Raw genomic sequence first — 20,314 nt, 5'->3', positions numbered from 1 at the left:
CTTCCTTCCTTCCTTCCTTCCTTTCTTCCTTCCTTCCTTCCTTCCTTCCTTCCTTCCTTCCTTCCTTTCTTTCTTTCTTTCTTTCTTTCTTTCTTTCTTTCTTTCTTTCTTTCTTTCTTTCTTCACATTTAACTTGCATACAAAGCTACCTCAGTGAATTCTTACATCTTTGGAGTTAGCCAGCAAAGCATACAGATAAACACCTTCCAAATAATTTAGTTTTTTATTTTTAAAAAACCTGTTCTCAAATTCTTTTATTTCTCAAATACTTTGGGAATGTGATCTCTGATAGATGTCCCAGATTTTTTTTCTGCATTTTTATGATTTTAAAAATAATGTTACAATTGTTTTGAGCAGACATGGAATATGATCATGACTTGTTCTTAGAAGAAGATGAATGTTAGCCATGTGGTCATTTCCAATTCCACCTAATTCAATTCTTCATTGACGAATTCATTGTTTAAAGTATGATCTACATGGTGGATTCTGGGGGTGTCCAGGTAGAACATTATCTAGGTGCTTTTGTCTCTTTGGTAAGCAACAGTTCTCATAGATTGTCTTATCTAAAGATCAAGAGGAAGAAGGAAGAAGCAGTGGGCTAGCTTGTTATCTTAGCCCTGGATGGTCCTTCTAGATGAAGTGTTTACATATTTGGAAGAGAAATTCTTTGCCCAAGTGACATAAGGCTTCATGCCTATGAAGGATCACTGACACCAACAATGACAAGGAGAAATAGAACTTTCAGGCCTTTGTCTAAGGTGGTATTGAAGCCTTTGCTTTAAGATTTCCTCTCTTTAAGCTTGGTAATGCACTCTCAGAATTTTAAAAATGGAAATACTGAAGACCATATGAATGTTTTGGGAAATACATGTTTTGGTAGTTGTGAAGAATTGCTTTAATATCTTTGGGTAAAATGAAGAGTTATCATAGAAGACTTAGTTCCATTTTTATCCCATTGCTAATGTGGGTAAAAAATTTAAAGTCCTAGGATTCGTCACAAAAACACATTCAAACAGGAGTTAATTGAGGTGAGAAAGGAACATCTGAGTCACTTGGAAAGCTGCCCCAAGCTTTGGGTGGGATGGGAAAAGGGGGTGGGGTCACATCCAGGTTTCATTAGTTATAGTCTCATCCTAAGGTTTATCTCAAGCCTTTTACTGATGTAAGAAAGTAATCTGCTATACAGAGTAATTACCATAAAATCAATCACATCCTAATATCCTTTCATCTTATAAGATATTAAGGTGAATTACAGAGTATTTGAGAACCAAGTAATAGACACCAACTTTATAGCCATTCATATGGTTACAGCAAAGGTTCTGCAAACCAGGCAAGATATAAATTATCATGGAAGGTACCCACGTGTCATCTATATCAGTGTTTTTAAAGCTTTTCAAATGCTTGACTTAAAAAAATGCCCATTTGACAGGGAATCTTGTTAGAAAGACTTATGTTTCTCAATGAGGAATGTTTCATATATAATATTTTAGATTACATTATATATTAATTATATATTACATCTATTCAATTCCATTTCATATGAATCTAGAATCATTAAATTGATTGAAATGAAGTTCATGTCTGGGAAATCACAGCCTGCATGCTTCATTTCTGTGTAGGGCTTTCTGTTCATGAAATATCTCTGGCCACAGAATAGACAATAAAGGGGTGAGATCATGCCAGATCCTTGCATAGGTCACACGTAGGATAGATGTGCAGCTGTCTGTGTGGCTCAGGATTGGTAGAGACGGTCAGGCCCTCAAACACAGGGTTAAGTCTCCTTCCCTACCACAGAACGGCCACTCAGACCGTACTTAGACTCAGTCCTTCCTAAACATTTCAGAGATCTCAAGTTGTAATTTTTTTTGTTCAGATTTTGCTCCAAGAGTTAGCCTACTGCCTACTGAACGCACACAGTAAGAGTAGGTTCAGTACCTTATTCTATATAGTATAGAGCGGTACAGTCCTTTATGGTATAACAAACAGCCCTGTTTCTGGAAGGAGGAAAAGTAGAGGTGAATCAAGAGGGCTGAGGAGCTGCTCAAGAAAAAAAAATCTGGCTTATATTATTTAATCTTTTTAAAAATGCAAAATAACAGAGGAGCTGAAATAATTGAGAATAATTAAAAATAATGGGAGCTGTGAAAGTCTAGATTCTAATTTTGGGGGACTCTTTGAAGTATAGGCACTTCATTTGAGAGTGATGTCAACAGAGTATGCATTTGAAAGTCTAACCTTCTGATTTGGAGATCGAAGTTAATGCTCGTATTTGTTTTCTCAAGACGGGGAATAGCAAATCGGAGGCCCAAAGAAAGCTAAAAGCAAAGCAAACAAATAAATAAATACAACAATAACACACATGGGACACAAAGGTATTCACAGGACGACTCTTAAACACAGTGTGACAGCACCACCTTAGTGATCACCCCGACTCCAACCACCCCCACAGCCTATCTCCTGTTCTGGATTCTGGATGTCTGCGAGATAAGAAATCCACAATGAGTTCACAAGGCCCAGAAGACTCAGTTCAATGCACAATTTTGTTTGTTCTCTCTCTCTGTCTCTCTCTCTCACCATCTAGTCCCTCTTTTGCTGTTACTTCCCTGATGTAAAAATTCTAACAACACAAATATATAAGATTTAGAGAAGTGTGCTTCCGTTTTCTGAACACTGGTGTAGTTGGCAAGATCATAGCTGAATGTGGGTGATACTCCTAATAAATGGTGCTCAACCAAGAACGAAGGTTACAGAGTTCTGTGTGTCAGGTATGTTGGTGTAGTTTGGAAAGTCCACGCAAGCAAACCTACTGTATGTTTAAGATCACTGGAGTGAATTGTAGAAAAATATTCCAAGAGACTACATTGGGGTTATGGTTGTGTGGATTTCTTTGACCTTTATTTTCTAAATTGTAAAAACTGCTCTTAGTATTTTTGTATCCTGAAAATAGTTTTTTAAATGGAGAAAAAGAAGCCCATGAGGAGTGTAAATGAGGAAGTGAAAATGAAAACTAACATACACACAATAATATTACACATATTCATGATGGGACATGGTCATCTAAGCACTGTTCTGCGCCCTGTTCGCCTTGTCTCAGGGAACCACGACTTGTCTGAGGTAGTGATTATGTTGACATCCTCCAATCCAATAGCTATCTGAGGAGGGGAGCGACTGAGGGCCCCGCTCCAGGTACTGAGCAAATAAACGACAGAGCTGGAATTTTAGTCCCTGTAAGGCAGATTCCAGGAACAGTACTCACAGCTATTGCACTGTGAGAATAAATCCAGCAAAAAGAACAAAAACAAAACCCAAACAACAACAACAAACCAATGTCACTAAGAATCAGCAGCAATGACCTACAATAATTTATCTTAACTCCTCCTTTTCTGGGTCTTTCCCTGATGTGTTTGAGCTAAATGCATTAGCATCTTTGTGTGTGTGTGTGTGTGTGTGTGTGTGTGTGTGTGTGTGAATGTGCACATGCATGCATGTGTGTTTTTGTGAGTATGCATGTGTATGTGCAGGTACATGTGTGTGTATGTATGTGTGTGTGCGTGTGTGTGTGTGTGTGTGTGTGTAAACCAGAGTTTGACACTGGGTGTCCACCTCATCTTTATTTCTGTTTTAGTTTGACAGGCTGTCTCCCTGAACCTGGAGCCCCAAGGATCTTTGGGTCTCTGCCTCTCCAGCACTTGGTTTCATGCTTGTTTCAAACACCTGGCCGGGAGAGCACACACATGTTTACAATAAAGCATGTGCAATATTTTATGCCCTACTGAGAAATTACTTTTCAAATGTGTCCATTTTTTGTTGTTGTTGTTAGACCTCTTCACGTTTTCTTCTCTCTTCTTTGGAAGACTTTTGCTTTTACGTTGTCTTGCTTTTTCAACTTCAAGTGTTTCTGGAACCTTCTCAGGATAAGAGGAGTAATGAATTGGCTGAAGTCACGACCGAAGGCACGTGTTTCCCTTTCTTATCCTCTGTCTCCTTTGGTATTCTTTTCTCACCCAGCCTACTACGTTGCTGATATCAAGGGTCCTGTTCTACAGGAATAATGTGTTTTCTTACTATCTTATCAGGCACATTTGCAAAGTAGCAGGCATATGGTGGTACACCAAAGAGGGCGTGGTAAAAATTGTTGAAAAAATGAGAGTGTGTCCTTACTTACACGTGCAGTCATGGAAGTCTCCCTACATTGTGACGAAAGCTCCCTCAGGCTGGTCCTCATTACAGAACAATCTAGATAAGACTAAGACATGACAATTTCCTGTTGGTTAAGAGCCCTTGCTGCTCTTTCTCTTCTGGCCCACTTGGGAAGAAGTCCCACACATATCATATATACTCTTTCGCATATACATATAAATAAAATAAAATAAATCTTAAAAATAGTCACATATGTTAACTAAAAAGCTTTGAACCCATCTGCACTGCTTTTTTTTTTTAAGAGAAATTTGCAAGGTGTAAATCTTATTAGCATGTAATAACTATTTTACATCATCATGGCAGCTACATATGTAAACAACTTTTCGTTTTAAAAATTAGAAATCAGACTTCTGATTGCCGAGTTGACAAGTTTAAATTAAAATCGAAGTCACTTGGAAACTTTTAAAAAACATACTGGGCCTGAGATAAATGTTCCTGGCATTTTATTTACTTGTACTTTTTGAATAGTAAAACTGCATTTTCATCTTCACTTCACTCCTCTGTGTGGACAGAGAGTGTTTTTAAAGCGCAAAACTAAGAGGCAGGCAGATCAGCACGTTTTCTAACAAACTAGAAAGCAATAAAATTAGATGTGTTTGAGGGCATCAAAGGGCAAGATAAGGAACTATTCGGTTTCTTCTGCTAGGGGCCCAGAGATAAATGAGTCTAAACAGTTTACTTCCCTGCCTTCTTGAAAGTGTTTGCTGGTAAAATGGATTGATAGCCGGTCACACAAACACTCCATGGTCCAGACCACACTGCCATTTTCATCCTTTTCTCAGTGCGGTCCTGGTGGGCAGCTTTTAGTCCACTTGTAGTTACTGGTGATTTTAGACCATCCACCATCCAGATTTAACACTGTCAATACTGAACAGGAGTGACTGACTGTATCCGTAGATGCTGATGTTGATACCCTCACGTCACTCCAGTTTCCTCTTGTCTTTTAGTTAATGTATTCATATCATAGCAAGTGATTGGATTTGTTTCCTTGAAGACTCACGGAAAGGATCGCTAGTCTCTAACTAAAGGGGTTATAATGGGGAAATGCTCCATTCTGTCTTTCATATCTTGCTTTTAATGTCCCATCTAGTGTGCATTAGTTTTCAGTCAATACTTTCCACAGCGTTGCAGAGCAGGACATGGGCATTTGTGGTCAGGCCTGTTGGAATCCTGGTTCTGCCTTTCATCACCAGTGTGGCTTCAGGCAATGTGTTTGACTTTTCCAGGCCAGAGCGTCCTTGTCTAGAAAATGGGTGAAATGTGGCAAGGTGGCATTAAAGCAGTGATTCTCTAGTGGTCGGCTCGGCACACAGAAGACACTAAATCCATGGGAACTAACAGGACTCTGTTGCAGACATCGGGCTTGCATTAAAATGCTTTATTAAGTCAATTACTATTTTTTTAATACAGGAAGTAGGCTTACACAATTCCACCTAGCCACATTTTTTTTAATACCCAAGATCACTGCAAGACAACAGTATAAAGGAAGAAAACAACTATGCAAATGCACATGCTATCCTGAAGCATAAATGGGGAAGCGCTATTGGTTAGGACAAACTTCCGGAGGCTCAGTTAAGTTTGTGAGACGCTGAGAGAAAAAAGATTTATCTGCTAGAAGACCTGTCAGCATCTTTGAAATGTAAGACTCTGGATCCGCTTCAGGCATGCCTAGGATGAGCAACAGTGACCTCAGAGGCTCCTTTAAAGGGTGGCCAAGGGCCATCACTCTTGAGAGTCCACCAGGGAGTGTTCCATGAAAACTTAGGCAATTGTAAATTTTCACAATGTTCCTTTCAAACAGGCCATTTCACTGATGATTTTAATTCACCTCATTTTAAATAGAGGATTATGTAAGTTCTCTTTATTGTGATTTAATTGTGTAACTTTTTCATTTTTTAGAACTTGTTCCCTGACTTCAAAATAGCTACTGTTACATTTATTATGAAGTGTTGCTTTTGAATACTTAAATTGGAGATGGATAAAATAACTTCTTGCCTACGAGGAATTCTGAATCAATTCCTATTCACTCACAAGGTCATTAATCGGTTTATTTTTCTTTCACTGCTCTATATCCTTTGTAGTTTTCAAATGTATTTTACTTAATATTTATTGATTGATTTGTTCGTGTGTGTTTGTGCATGTCACATATGTGTAGGTATTCATGGAGTTCAGAAGAGGGTGTTGGACCCACTTGAGCTAGAGTTACAGGTTGGTTGTGAGCTATGTGGGTGCTGGATACTGAACCCCACCCCTCTTCCAGAAAGCAGCAAGCACTCTTACTGTTGAAGCATTGTTTAGCCCTGTTTTTCAAACACAGACCTAGTATAAAGCATTTACAAACCAGAGCATGGCTATTTTTAACATGAAACACTGTCACAGCCATATGGGAGGCATATTGGAAAGAGTTTTTCTTTGCTAATATATTTTAAAATTACCCCCACCCCCACCCTGCCACTTTGGACAGAGCATCATACAGCATAAGTTGACCTTGAACTCACTGTAGCTTGGAAATAATCCTGCATTTACGCTCCTCTTTCTGCCAAACCTTGAGTGCTGGCATTCAGGGCCTGCGAATCCACTCCAGGTTGGTTTACAAAGTACTGGGGCTCAAACCCCAGGCCTTTGGGTGTGCTAGGCAGGCTTCCTACCAAGTGAGTTGCATAATGAGCCCTCCTAAACAGCTTATTTTAAAGCTTTTGAACTTAACACTGTAGTTTTAAAATCTGTATTAGAATTAAAAGACAACAAACAATCAGAGGCAAAAATCCCAGGTGCAAGTGTTATCGCTGACTTGCTGTGGTTATAAGATATTATGGCACAGTCTACAGAGAAAGTGTGTGACAGCACAGACCTTTTTGTGTTTTTGACGAGCCATTATCACCCGTGTAGGTTAAAGTGCTAAATCCCTCTATGCCCGCAATTTCCTGCCCAATCTGTTTTAGCTGCTCTTTGCTGAGTGCTAATTGGCGAGTTTTCTCCTAACCCTCTGTAACATTCAGTCAGTTGGAGATTAGTAAGGACGGCTGGCTTTCTCTTACATTTGTTCCAGTCACCATCGGGTTCCCAAGGTCACACACCACCATCCTGGTCACGTTTTCCATTTTGTACTCACAGCTCAGTGGCCTCAGTCCCTGCAACGGGAAAAGAATACCATTGTGGAGTTCAGGACCAGAATGAGTGATGCCCTGTTGGCATGCAATGTGGGAGGCCTCAGCGCTCCCCTTGATTTCAAACACCTGTGGGTCACACTGCACAGAGTCCATCTGCTATCATTGACTCAGGGAAAAACCAGAGGGAAAAAAGCACACGTTAAACTTTAGGAAAAATTGTGTAAACTCATGTTTTGTTGAGGAATCAGAGGCTCAAACAGTATTTCTGTGAACATCTGTACTTTCACTACACTTTAGTGTTAAACTCAGAACATTAAGATTAAAAAGCGATCAAATCTGAACAAACCGATTCAGTCCTTACATTAACACCACAGAAGGGAAACGGGACGCAGTTATGACACCGTGGCCATCTGTAGGGGAATTGCCTTGAACTCTTTTCTATACATCACAGAGGAATTTTAAGATGATTCCATCAGGTGTGTTTGATCTTTAAGATACTTAAGATGTAATTTTTAAAAATTCACTATTTGGTTTAGCATACAAGTGAATGAATTTCATTATGGTATTTTCTTTATTTTTAAAAAGTGTTTAGTGTATTGTGTGTGTCTGAGTGTGTGTGTGTGTGTGTGTGTGTGTGTGTGTTTGTATAAGCACACATATGTTTGAGGCCAGAAGAAGATGTTGATCCCTGGATTTGGAGTTACAGGCATGATACCACCAAATCCTGCCAGTGCTACACAGGCAATTTCATATCCATGTGCTCTGTACACATTGCTTTCTATAGTCCCGGCCTATCCTCTGATTCATATTTAAGATCTATGTTTAACTGGCTCTTCTATCTATGCCCCTCTTGCTATGTCCTATCTGGATCAGAATTTGTGAAAACCTCATTTGAAGAGGCTCTTGCTCTCTTTGGGGTAACTCTCAAGGTTAGGCTGATGAGAAAGGAAGCAGAGAGCTTTTTCTTCACAGCCTTCTGCCCATAGTCCCACCCATGTCTCCATGCTAATGCCAGTGGGCTGCAAATCCACCCTTCACTTTTACCCCAATTTTCTCTCCTTCTTTCAAAGCCTTGACTGTGTGTTTGGTGACAACTTCTTACACCGCTCCGTCATTTCACTCTAAGTCATTAAATGCGACCAAATTGTGGCCTATATATTCCCTAAGATAATCTATGAATGGCTTTCACAGTGGAGCAACCTTTGGGAACTTACAGGAAGTCTGTAGAAGAAGGTTCCTAGTGTGGTGATAATTTGTTCCTCTCTTAGTGTTTCTGGGAGTTTACATAAGGAAACAATAGGAGGTTTTCAAATAAAAGTTTTAGAAATGTTTCCCTGTTCCTTTCTATTTTAGAGACACTGCACCCCCAACACAGCCCTCACCAAAACAAAGGAAAACAAAACAAAACAAAAACATCTAGTCTTTACTGACAAATTCTACAGCACTTGAGACTGTGAGCCGCAGGAAGGCAGGGCTTCTGGAAGCTGTCCCATCTCAGCGTGTGTAGCCGAATTTACACAAAGCAGCAGAGTAGGGCAGAAACACCTCATACAGGTGACTAAAAGGACATAGAAGCCCACTCTGAGCCTCCCCAGGTAGACATGCCCACACTGATTAATGAGAAAGAGCAGATTGGCTTATACTTGGAGATACCATTTAACACAAGCTCTTTACAAATACCCTGCAGAGGGCAGGCTAGTTTTCAAGAAGGCACTAGAAAGCATCTTTCCAAAGCTAGCATTTCAAAGGTAGGTTTACTGGGTATTCATTTTTAGAACTTGTGGCTAAGAGTAATCATTTAGAGGCGTTTCACACTGAGACTGTTAATCATGAAAGCAAAACAAAATTAAAAAGCATTTGAAAGTGTCCATGTTTCCTTTGACTGTAACCAAGGGATTTAGTTTCTAGAGTTAATAAATTTAACATGCACTTTTTAAAGTTTTGTTTTTTAAATTAAGAAAAACTATTTGATTTTATGTGTTATGAGTATTTTGCCTATGTGTATATCTATGTGTCCTGCATGCCTGGTGCCCAAGGAGGCCAGAAGGCGGCTTTGGCTCTCCTGGAATTGGAGTTATGGACAGTGTCAAGCTAACGTGGGTGCTAGGAACCGAACCCAGGTCCTCAGCAAGAGCAGCAAGTGCTCTTAATGCTGAGCCACCTTGCCGGTGCCCACATGTACATTTTCTCAGCTTTCTACAAACAGTTCTTTGACATCAATTTAAATGCTTTTCCTCCCACATCGTCTCCACATTCCTTTTTTTTAACCTTTATTTTCTCTCTCTGATGAAAAAAGAAACCAATTGTTTTTCTAGACATTTCTAGATTATTTTTCTCAGTGGTTCCAGGGACATTTTTGTTCTAATCCATTTATAACTCTTAGAGCATTATTCACTCCTTTATTCATTTCCTGGAAATATTTATCTTGGGCCTGATACTAACCAGGTAAACAAGACCCCATGTCCTTACTGAATTTCTAATCATTTTAACAATTGTAACAGGTAAATTGTAGCAAGCAATGAAAACATAATTACAGAAGAGTTCCATGATTTTTTATTACAAAGTAAATAGGATTTAAGGAAGAAGTGTACACACAGTTATACAATCAGAGAGGACATCCTGGAGAAGGTAGCATCTAAGTTGAGTGGGGCAGGGTTTATTCGGTGGTTCAAAATAGCTGAGATCTGAGTCTTAGTTCTGCAAAGCAACAACCATGTAACTCAAGTACATGGCACAAGTCTCCTTATCTATGAAACATAGATCAAATTTGCTTCCTCTCTATTAGGTCACTCTCAAGATCATGCAAATTCACTGCATGCAAGAGCTCAGAGAAATACCGAGACCACAATGACTGCACAGTAATCATGATAGTCTTCATTGTTAGCCATCGGCAGTTATTAGTGTGTCCTAATTATTATGACAGCCTGAAGGATAAACAGAAAGAGGTGAGGTGGCTGAAGAGGGTGAATTTGTAGAGCTAGTGTGCCAAGGAAGAAGAGCTCAATGGAGGGATGAATTGAACAAATATTCACTCCAGCTGGAATCTGAGGCATTGGGGTGAAAGAAGCAAAGGGCTAACAGTGAGGCTGAAGCTATGGAGAAGGAAGGTCATGGAGGATGAACCCACTGAAGGATCTGAGTCTTACCCAGAAGACAGTACAAAACTAACAAAAGCTTTAAGAAAGAAACTCAGTCAGACTTGCTTGTCAGAAAGATGCTTCCTTGAGGCCAGCCTGATCTACAAAGTGAGTCCAAGACAGCCAAGGATACACAGAGAAACCCTGACTCAAAGAAAGGAAGGAAGGAAGGAAGGAAGGAAGGAAGGAAGGAAGGAAGGAAGAAAAAGATAAAAGAAAAAAAAAAGATGCTTCTTGTGCAGCCAAGAGGCTTCAGGGACTGAGGGGAGATGGAAGAGGAGCCTGGAAGGGAAAGATGGGGCGATGAGGAGAGGGCAGGTAACATTCTGATTTGAGTCATGTCAGCCTGGAGGAAGGCAGTGGCAGTTTTAGTACTTGGAGAGAAGAATAAAGATCAGGCAGATGTTGCGTTGACTCTAAGCTGTAGACACAGCTGGATGTAGGTACCACTCTGAGACAGAAAACTGCCGGGAGAGCCATGTGGGTGTGGGAGAGTGAAGTTGAGTTGTACAGTGGTTGGGAGAGATTTCTGTGGGGATGTAAATGAGATATCCAGAATAGCCAAATCTACAGACATGTAGCAGGACAGTGTCTACTGAGAGGAGAAGAAATAGAGAATTAGGTTTTGCATGGATCCAGAACTTCAGCTTGGGACAACGATGAGTCCTGGAATTTGATTGTGGTGATGGTTATAAAACCGTGTGTGTGTGAGAGAGAGAGAGAGAGAGAAAGAGAGAGAGAGAGAGAGAGAGAGAGAGAGAGAGAGAGAGAGATGCTGATATTTGCACACTTAAACATCATTAAACCGGGCCGTGGAAATGCCTTGGTGCATTGGAGTGCTTGCTGAATGATTATGATGACCTGAGCTTGGATACTTAGCATCCACATAAAAGCCAGGCATGGCAGCTCATGTTTGTAATCCCAGCACTGGGAGGTAAAGACAGGTAGATCTGAGAGGCCAGTTCGTCTAGCCAATACAGCAGAAGCAAGCTCAGGGACAGAAATTGCCTAAAACAATTAAGGAGTGAAGGAGTGACTGAAGCAAGCATCCTGATACTAACCTCTAGCTTCCACACACACCGGCATGTGCTGCACTGACACAGACACCGCACACCTGCATATGAGTGAGTCCATGTGCACACATGGGCACACACACACACATCCACACCCCCCCACACACACACACTGGTTAAAGTGGTAGGTTTGAACCATATATGTAAATACAATAACGGTGTATTCAGAGAGGCATTTCAATTCCTGTTTTCTAGAGGATGGCAGTTTCCCAACAGGGAACACAAAAACTTACAGTCAGATAATACCTATTATATTTATGCTGAGTTTGTGTTTAGAAGTCAAAAAGCCCCAAGCTACTTAAAAACAAAAGAAGAAAACAATGCAGTTGTGTCGTGTGAGATGTAAAGATGCAGTAAAGGCTCTGCCTGAGGGACATCAGCGGAGAGTTTGTGGATAATGTTCTTTACAATGTTTATAGCCAAAGATACAGAGATAAGACTCTGGTGTTTCCCGTTGCCACAAAGTAAACAGTGAACTGGATGTTCTATTAAAAGAACATTCTAAAACAGACGTTTAAAAGAAATGTCAGGGGTCTCCAGGGTGATGTGTGGGAAATGAAAACAAAAATATGAGGGTAACCCAGACATGTTTTCTTAAACTACACATTTAAGTTACATGCTTATATATCATTTGCATGTAAGCATCTTAGGTGGCGTTTTCCTTCTGTCTCCTTTTAATAGACTTATTTTTAGTTGTGTGTTCATGTGTGTGTGTGTGCAAGCACATGTGTTTGTAGGCCTGTGTGTGGCAGCCAGAGAGGCTGTCAGATCACCTGGAGCTGGCGTTACCAGTGACTGTGAGCTGCTGCGTGGGGTCGTGAGGTGCAAATCCTGGTCATCTGCTCTCAGCCACTGAGCACCTTCAATCCTCCATCTCTTTTGTTCCTCTTGCTGCAGGTTTTACTATGAGACAGTATTTTTGGTAGAAAAACCTGCCATGGAGATGTTGGGTGAGTGTTGTACTTACCCACCGTTTGCTATGTACTGAAATAACCCTAACAGAGAAACAAGTATAAAGGACCATAACTAAAGGAAGGAGGAAATGGGAGAATTTTAGATTATTCCTTGGAGAAATTGGAATATCAACTAATGCTAATGCTTGCAGCAGAGGAGGAAAATGCCATAGCAACTGCAGAAAAGCAGGGAAACTTTTTCTCCCTAATGATGAGGATGGGTTTGGACATTTCTGCATCATTGTTTTAAATCCCTTTATTGAGGTGTAATTGACAGGAAAAGTCTCGGTACACAACTTGATAAGTGCATATATTTTAAAATCACTTTCTTTAATAGAAATGAATAATGATTTTAAGTGTCAAAGATACTCAATTGCTGTTTGGATCAAAACATTTTTTAAATTTTTAATTGAGAAAACAAGAATGCATGAGACTAAAAATATAAATAAAAAAATTTGCCCCTTACTTTTTCCTTTTTTCACTCATTCATTTCCTCTCTTCCTCCCTCCCTCCTCTCTCTTTCTTTCTCCTTCACACCAATTCTATTCCTACTTTCTTTCCTTCCTTCCTTCCTTCCTTCCTTCCTTCCTTCCTTCCTTCCTTCCTTCCTTCCTTCCTTCCTTCCTTTTTCTTCTTTCTTTCCACAAGAGCTTTCTCTGGATAGGCTAACCTTGAGCTTGTGATCACCCTGCCTCTTCCCTTCCAAGTGCTAGGACTGTAGGGATAGACTTCATACCAGGCTCTTTCTACACATTTTTAAAGGCTCTTACAAAGACAACGCCACATCAGACGGGTCATTTTCCATGACATAAGTCAGTCATTAGACTGTGAAAGCCCCTTAGAAAATGTGGTCTTGAGAAAGTGGTAGACACATAATAATTTTTAGTTAAATAAATCCATCAGCAAGCATTTATGAGGTGCCTAAGCTATTCCTATTCCTGTGAAAGAATGTGAGTGTTAGTCTCTGCTCTTAATTGAATGTCTCAGATATTTCTGAAATGGAGAAACTGTCAATCTACCAAGCATTTATAATGTTGTTTTTCTTTGTTTGCTTGTTTTCAGTCTTTTTAGTTAGTTTGATATGAAGCTCAGGCAGACCTTCAACTCATCGATCCATTTTCCCCAGTCTCCTGGCTGCTAGGATTACTTGCATGCCACACTGGCCTATTTGGAATGATTTTTTTCCAGATACTATGATTAAAAATACTACAGGTTCCCGGGACAGACTGAATGGGAAGAATCATGTTCTGGTAATGATCTGGAAGGCCATAAGTAGCAATGTTATCTTTTCAGTAAAGAGTGACATTGAAGATTGGCACACCAGGAAGAAACAGAGCCTTCTCTGGTCACAGTCGCAAACATGTGGACTACGAAGAAAGACAAATAAATGTGTTTCCTTTGCAGTTCCTGTCCAGGCTGTTATCAGTGCTCAGCAGCTCTGGTTGGCTCTTCTTCCATCACCAGTAATAAAAACCAGGCCTCCTATGATCTTCTTGGAACTTAAAGGAACGCAAAACAAGGCTTGCGAGGGCAATGAGGAGAGGGGTTAGTCTGAGAAATGAGTCATCTGCCTTTTTGGCTGGTCTTTTCTCTGCCTTGCTTCAGCTCCCTTCCTGGTCTTTGGCCAATTTATCTTTGTACCATGGCAGAGAGAGACTTAAATACTTCATAGCCCATCTTCTCCTGGCTCATTGCTATTATGAGCTGACAAGAAAGGCAGCTCATCTGCCTTCTCATCTCTTTTGGGAGGAAAGACTCAGCCTTGTTGATCAGGCTTAGTTTTTACTTACCTTGTTGTTTCGCTCAATCCCAACATAATGTGCTTCTTCCGGGATCATAGCAGAGAGTTCAGCTTCGTAGGCTCCTTCCCCCTCGTTTCTTGCATTTATTGTAAGCATGAGGTGGTTTTCATCCCCAATAATTATCTGATGCTTATCTCTGAAAACACAGTTTAAAAGGAATGATTATGGAACTCCATACCGCTGGATTCATGAATATTCTATTTAAGAAATTTAAATAATGTGTGCCTATAATCTAAGCACTCAGGAGACTAGGGTAGGAGAATTGAAAATTTGAGACCATCCTGGACTATTGGACTATATATCAAGGGTCTGTGTTAAAACAAACAAACAACAACAACAACAAAAAAACCAACAACAAAGAAACAAACAAACCAAGAAAAATAATGAGTAGGCAGAAAAGAAAAAGGGAAAATGGTAAATGCAAGGCTAGGACTGAGAAAGAAGACAGATGGTCATGAAAGGCTTGTAGGAAGATTTAAGAGAGCAAGTTCTGAGTGGGGAAGGTGGGAAAATGTTGCCGTTGTGCAAGCAACTATTTAACAATTTGTTCTAAAAAATAAAACTGATACATATCATCATTGTGGATTGCAGTGTTGTGTCTTCCCACTGCGGCCAGTCTGAAGCCATCAGCAGAGTGAGAACTCGGCTAACAAAATCCCTGCAAACAGCATTTGACTTCAGAGCCGGAGCGAAGAGCTCTCAGCCCCTTCACATCACTGAGAACACCCATTAAGGAGAGAGGGAGCTGCAGGGAGAGAAAGAGGGCTCCTTTAGACAGCAATAGAGGAAGGGCTCACAGGAATGTGGATGCGAAGAAGGAAAAGCAGGCAGGCGGAACAGAATCTCAAATGGCCGATGGAGGGTTTTGAAGTATTTTAAGCAAATTTAGTTCACTTTGAACTCCAAATGAAACCAATATTTAGAAGTGCCATTTCCACTTTTGACCCCTCCTCAAAGCTATTGCTTTTGACACTTAGTGAGTTATGAACATTGAGGCAGGTCCCCGGAGAGATTGCCACGCAGATTCCAAACCCTGGTAGCTCAGGGGTTCCTGGGTGAGAGAAGTAGAGCCATGCTTTCCCACCAGGGCTGCCTCATGCCGTTCTCCTGTTTCTTTCCACAGCACAGCAGTGCAATGACCGGCTCCAGAGTCGGGGCGCACCGTTACAGGCAACTGTGGAGACCTTTGATTCTCATTTGACTTCTGACACCTTCTGCTTGACCTCCCGGTGTGCCTTTTAAGTCCTCCCGCCAGTAAATTAAAATTAATTTTGTTTTGACAGTTTTAAGGAGGCCTTTAAGTCATGGGGTGCTGTGAAAACAAGTTTGGTTAAGGTGTGGACTGAAGCCTTTCTCACTTGACTCAGGCAAGTCAATGTAACCTGAGCCACACCACACATGAGTTTACGTTCAACAAAAACCACTTTTGCCCCAGACTCTTGATGAAAGATGAAATGGTCCAGGCAAGACCTCAGGGTGTGTCAGTTGACACCAGTGACAGGGAACTGACCAGATCAGAGCCAAATCCAAAGCGTGGCCACACTCAAGAATTTCAGGAATCACCCCCACCCCAGCCCGTGTCCCCGTCCATTTCTTGGAAGAATATACTTTCTCAAAGGATGCCTTCCGTAAACGCCCACAGCCCACCAGGCGTGGTGTCCACATTTGTCTGTTTAAACTTACGGTCTCGCCGACAGCCTCAGGTCAGGAACGCACAGATTGTCTTCTCCGCAGTCCACCAGGATTCGAGCCTGTGTCGAGCAAGGGAATCAGAGAGAATTTGAGAAAGCCCAGGTCACATCCTTCCTCTTGAGGATTCTAAAGGGTTCTGTCGACTAAACTGATGCTTTTGTTTTCCACTGCACAGGAGTCTACCCAAAGCCGTATAATGTGACATAGAGTGACAGAGGCTTATTTTATGGCCCATTCCCAGTTTGCTCTGAAATGTCTGCAGATGATGCTAGCTGGCACCGCTGTGAGAATTACTGCCTGCATTGCTTCCTTTGCTGCTACATTTGAACAAATTAAATCCTAGTTGCATAAGGGGAGAAAGGCTTCCAAAAGTCCAATGAGGAAGCAGGTTAGGAACATACTCCTACTGCTGTCTACCTCTGTGCACAGATGGAAATAAAAAGGGCTGGCTTTCATCTCCAGGTCACAAGAACAACTCTCTCCAGAGAACGGGAGAGAAAATGCCTTCAGACGTTGGCATCACGGACATACCTGCTCAGTGACTACATTGTCCTTGTAGTGGTTCAAAATTGGCTTCACTTCCAGGCCATCTTTAAAGGTGGAATCATCCAAACTGTAGTTCAGGCTAATGTTGATTGGAGATAATTTATCTCGGAATTCAGTTTCATCCTACAGGGGAGAAGAACACCAACTCAGGCCCATGAGATGAGTACAAGATGTTAGTCTGTGACGAACAGGCTGCACCGGACTCTCATCAATGCTAGGGAATGACAGCGTTCACTGCCACAGGCTGAACCGGCTGCTGAGGTGGTTCGCGGTAGCGGGCGTGAATAAAGGATGTCTAGTGATGAAGCCACGGCTTCCCTGGGATACTCTAGAACAGCAGTTTCCAACCTGTTGTCACAACACCTTCAGTGGGTGGGATGACCCTTTCACAGGGGTCACACAGCAGATATTTACCTGATGTCTCATAGCAGCAGCAAAATTACAGTTATGAAGGAGCAACTTAAATAGTCACCACGATTCGAGGAAGGGTCACGGCACTAGGAAGGTTGAGAGCTGCTGCTCTAGAGGTGGCCCAGACCTGCAGTGCCTGACACTGACTCGGCCATCAAGTAAAACATCATGTTCATATACATTCCATGCCAGAGAACTTCGTGAAGCAAGATTTTTTTTGGTTTTGATGAAGTTGCCAGAAGGTTCTCTTGGGCGCAGTGAAAGAAAGCATCTTTCCCCCTTTTTTTTTATTTTTTAAGTTCTTTAATGAACTTCAGAATACCTTCAGCACATTTGAAGATTCCTCAGATAAAGAAACAGAAGTCCTCCTGCGGTGAGGACACAGCAGCAAGCGCTAAGCATTAAGCATGCCGCCCTTCAGCTGTGCTAGCCGAGGTCATACAAGTTGGGGAGAGGGGTGTCCTGTGCCTGGTTTCTCATTCTCAATTGTAGTTGTGAACTATTGGTCCTTACTAGGATTCTTCCTGCTCACCAAGTCCCTGACAGGAAGAGAGAAAAACGGGACTATTGATCACTGCCTAACAACTGGCAGCTTGACCAGTGGATAATGGGGTTCCGGATATTTTGAATTTTAAATTTCATGAGGATTTGTAAAACCACATCACCTTTATCAGCATGCTTACAAATTATTTTTAATGAAAATTTGGTTGTCTAAATGCTTTCCTAGGCCGCCTCTAAATGTATCCTGATAAGATCTAACAGGACATGTATAGGATAAAAAAATATCAAATAAGTTGTGCTGAACTTTCATGTCTGAGGGAAGGGGGGGCAGCTAATAATTAGAAGCACCTGCGTGAAGGGTTCTTATCAAGATTTTGTCCAGGACAAGAAAGAAGCCTTAGAAATCAAGAGCAACAAATCACTGGGTTAGTTAAAGCCAGGGTCAGCAAGAAAGTATTCCACCTTAAGCTAGAGTCTCCTCCCAAGGAAATAAAAGTAGACAGGCGGGGATGTGTGGCGATCATGGTGGTTAACTAGACAGAAACCGTTGGAATTTGGATTTGAATGAGAGACACCCCAGGGGTGATTTCTAGAAAACTTACTCGAAGGTAAACCAGAAAATCCTGGCAGTGGAGCGATTTCTGCTGCTTTATCACAAAGGGGAAGGTGAGATGGGGCTGATGGTTGTGGAGGAAGAGCGTCCGCTTGATGGCTCCTTTTTGCTTCAGGAAATCTAACTGCACCTCAGCGATCAGGGCTGAAGGACAGACAGGGTAAACAAAGTCACGGGAGAAAAAGCATTGGGCAAACGCAGTGCTGTCAGGGGAAGGGACTCATTTCAAGATGCTTATTCAGGAAAACTTTCATAGTTGGATCAAACAACAATAAGCTGGTATATTAAAATAAATGCCGCCCAGCATCTAATTGTTTTGTGGTTTGCATGCATGTGTGGTGTGGTGTATGTGCGTGTGTGTGTGTGCACGTGTGTGTGTATGTGTGTGTGTGTGTGTGTGGTGTGTGGTGTGTGGTGTGTGGTGTGTGTGGTGTGTGTGTGTGTGTGTGTGTGTGTGTGTGTTTGTGTGTGTGTGTGGTGTATGTGGTGTGTGTGGTATGTGTGGAAGCCAGAGGTTGAGACTGGGTGTCTTACTTGATTCTCCCCCACACTTATGTTTTGAGAACATGTTTGGCTAGGGTGACTGGCCAGTGAGGTCTGGGGAGTGCCTCTTCCTAACTCTCCAGCACTGGGATTACAGATGCATCTGCCACATTTGGCTTTTATATAGTACTGAAGATTTAAATCTAGATCCTCAGGCTTGTATAGCAAGCACTGTACAATGGAGCGATCTCCCCAGCCCGTGTTTTGTAACGTTTTTTTAAAAAAAAATACAACATGCCACTTTCCCAACAATTATGTTTTTGGTAGCTAATACTCATGAAGTAGTATTAATTAGAAGTAGTATTAATTTAAAATGTACAATAGAAATTTGAGTCTTAATAAAGGGCTCTTTAGTTTTCTATTGTTTGTGCAGAGAAAGACATAGGATAGCGTAAAAAGAAAATGTGCTCACCTACTGTGTCTGAGATGCTCTGGCCTGATACAGATGCACAGACTCCTAGAGAAAAGCTGTGGGAAGACAGGAGTCAGAAGTTATTGGTGAGTGAAGTTTTGAATTCGAGATTGGACTTTTCCTTCCCCTCCTTCCAGGTAAGGTGAACACAAGTTCTCCCTCGATACTATTAATTAGACATACATGCACATGTGCATGCACACACACACACACACACACACACACACACACACACACAGACTCTCTCCCTCTCTCTCACCAGCTCCACACAATACTAATATAATAGACGCAAGTAGCCTTGAATAGGAAAACAAATACTTGAAAATATTACTAGAGATTTAATCAGTTGATTAATCAATACCCCACTTGTCTTTATGCAATAAAGGCATATGAATATCCTCATTGTGCCATGGAGCAAAGGACTGGGCAACACTGTGGGAGAAATGCGATGGAAGAGCCTAGAGTACAGCAAAGACATAGCTCCACTTGAGGCACTGGAAGATTTTCAGTGTGGTTAGAGCTCCCAGCTGGATGAGGAGGTTGGCAGGTTTGGTTGATGAGTGCGGAACAGGGCTTTGAAGTAATGGTAAGGCACATGAATTTAATCTCAAGCATGGTGCTGCATGCTGGTCTTAATATCAATCAGCCACTCTGCTGGGAAGAGACTGGAACTTGGTGCCTTGAAAGCAGTGAGGTAGTGATGGAGGTGGAGGGAAAGTGGAGGAGGGGAGAAAGAGAAAGGTAAACCATCTCACTCATTGTGAACTAGCTGTTCACAATGATGTGGATAAAAAGGCAGTGACAATTGAGTGGAAGACCCTGTAAGTTTGCCTTCAACATGCATTAACCGCCATCTAAGAAATGTTTGTGGACTGCCTCATGACCTGAACTTCTGCTGGTCTGTGGCCAGAGACTGAATGAGAGATACCCACTTGTCTCCGCCTGCTGGTACTGAATATTCTCCCCTTCCCCCTGAAATAGTCTACCAGCCAGGAAGCAGACAGGGGCTGTGAACATTGCTAAGAAGGTAGAGATGTAAGAGAATAGGTAACTTAGTGGAAGTCTTAACATTTCTTACTAAAAAAAAAAAAAAAAAAAAAAGCTAGTATGATTTGAGTATTTCTATGGGATTCAAAAGAAGCAAATGCTCTCCAATCATGCTTAAGTTGGATGTCAGCTTCCTGTGTCAAACGTAACAAAAATGTGTCACATCTGGGATTCATCTATGTCCGTGACCTCAGTGTCTCCCTTCAGGGCAAGTAATTCGCCACACACCGTTTAGTCAAAAGTTTCCTGAGATGTCTGTGCTATTACAAGTGTT

The 20,314-nt window shown here is 41.5% G+C and overlaps 1 protein-coding gene across 1 annotated transcript in view; it reads right to left on the bottom strand.

Annotated features, from left to right (window-relative positions):
- Positions 1-20,314, bottom strand: part of Itga8 (integrin subunit alpha 8) — a 165,092-nt gene that overhangs the window by 45,257 nt on the left and 99,521 nt on the right. The window contains exons 16-22 of the mRNA XM_055593745.1: positions 18,994-19,049; positions 18,028-18,182; positions 16,499-16,636; positions 15,959-16,026; positions 14,264-14,411; positions 7,239-7,331; positions 2,236-2,315 (exon numbers count right to left, since the gene is read on the bottom strand). Of these exons, the coding sequence (XP_055449720.1) occupies positions 2,236-2,315; positions 7,239-7,331; positions 14,264-14,411; positions 15,959-16,026; positions 16,499-16,636; positions 18,028-18,182; positions 18,994-19,049 (738 nt within the window). The remainder of the gene's footprint in view (positions 1-2,235; positions 2,316-7,238; positions 7,332-14,263; positions 14,412-15,958; positions 16,027-16,498; positions 16,637-18,027; positions 18,183-18,993; positions 19,050-20,314) is intronic.

The sequence above is a fragment of the Psammomys obesus genome, unplaced genomic scaffold (genome assembly GCF_907164565.1).
Source record: "Psammomys obesus unplaced genomic scaffold, mPsaObe1.curated_primary_1811, whole genome shotgun sequence".
In the NCBI taxonomy this organism is placed as follows: domain Eukaryota; kingdom Metazoa; phylum Chordata; class Mammalia; order Rodentia; family Muridae; genus Psammomys; species Psammomys obesus.
Note: the sequence above shows the minus strand (reverse complement) of the source record. Positions and strands in the feature narration are given on the sequence as shown.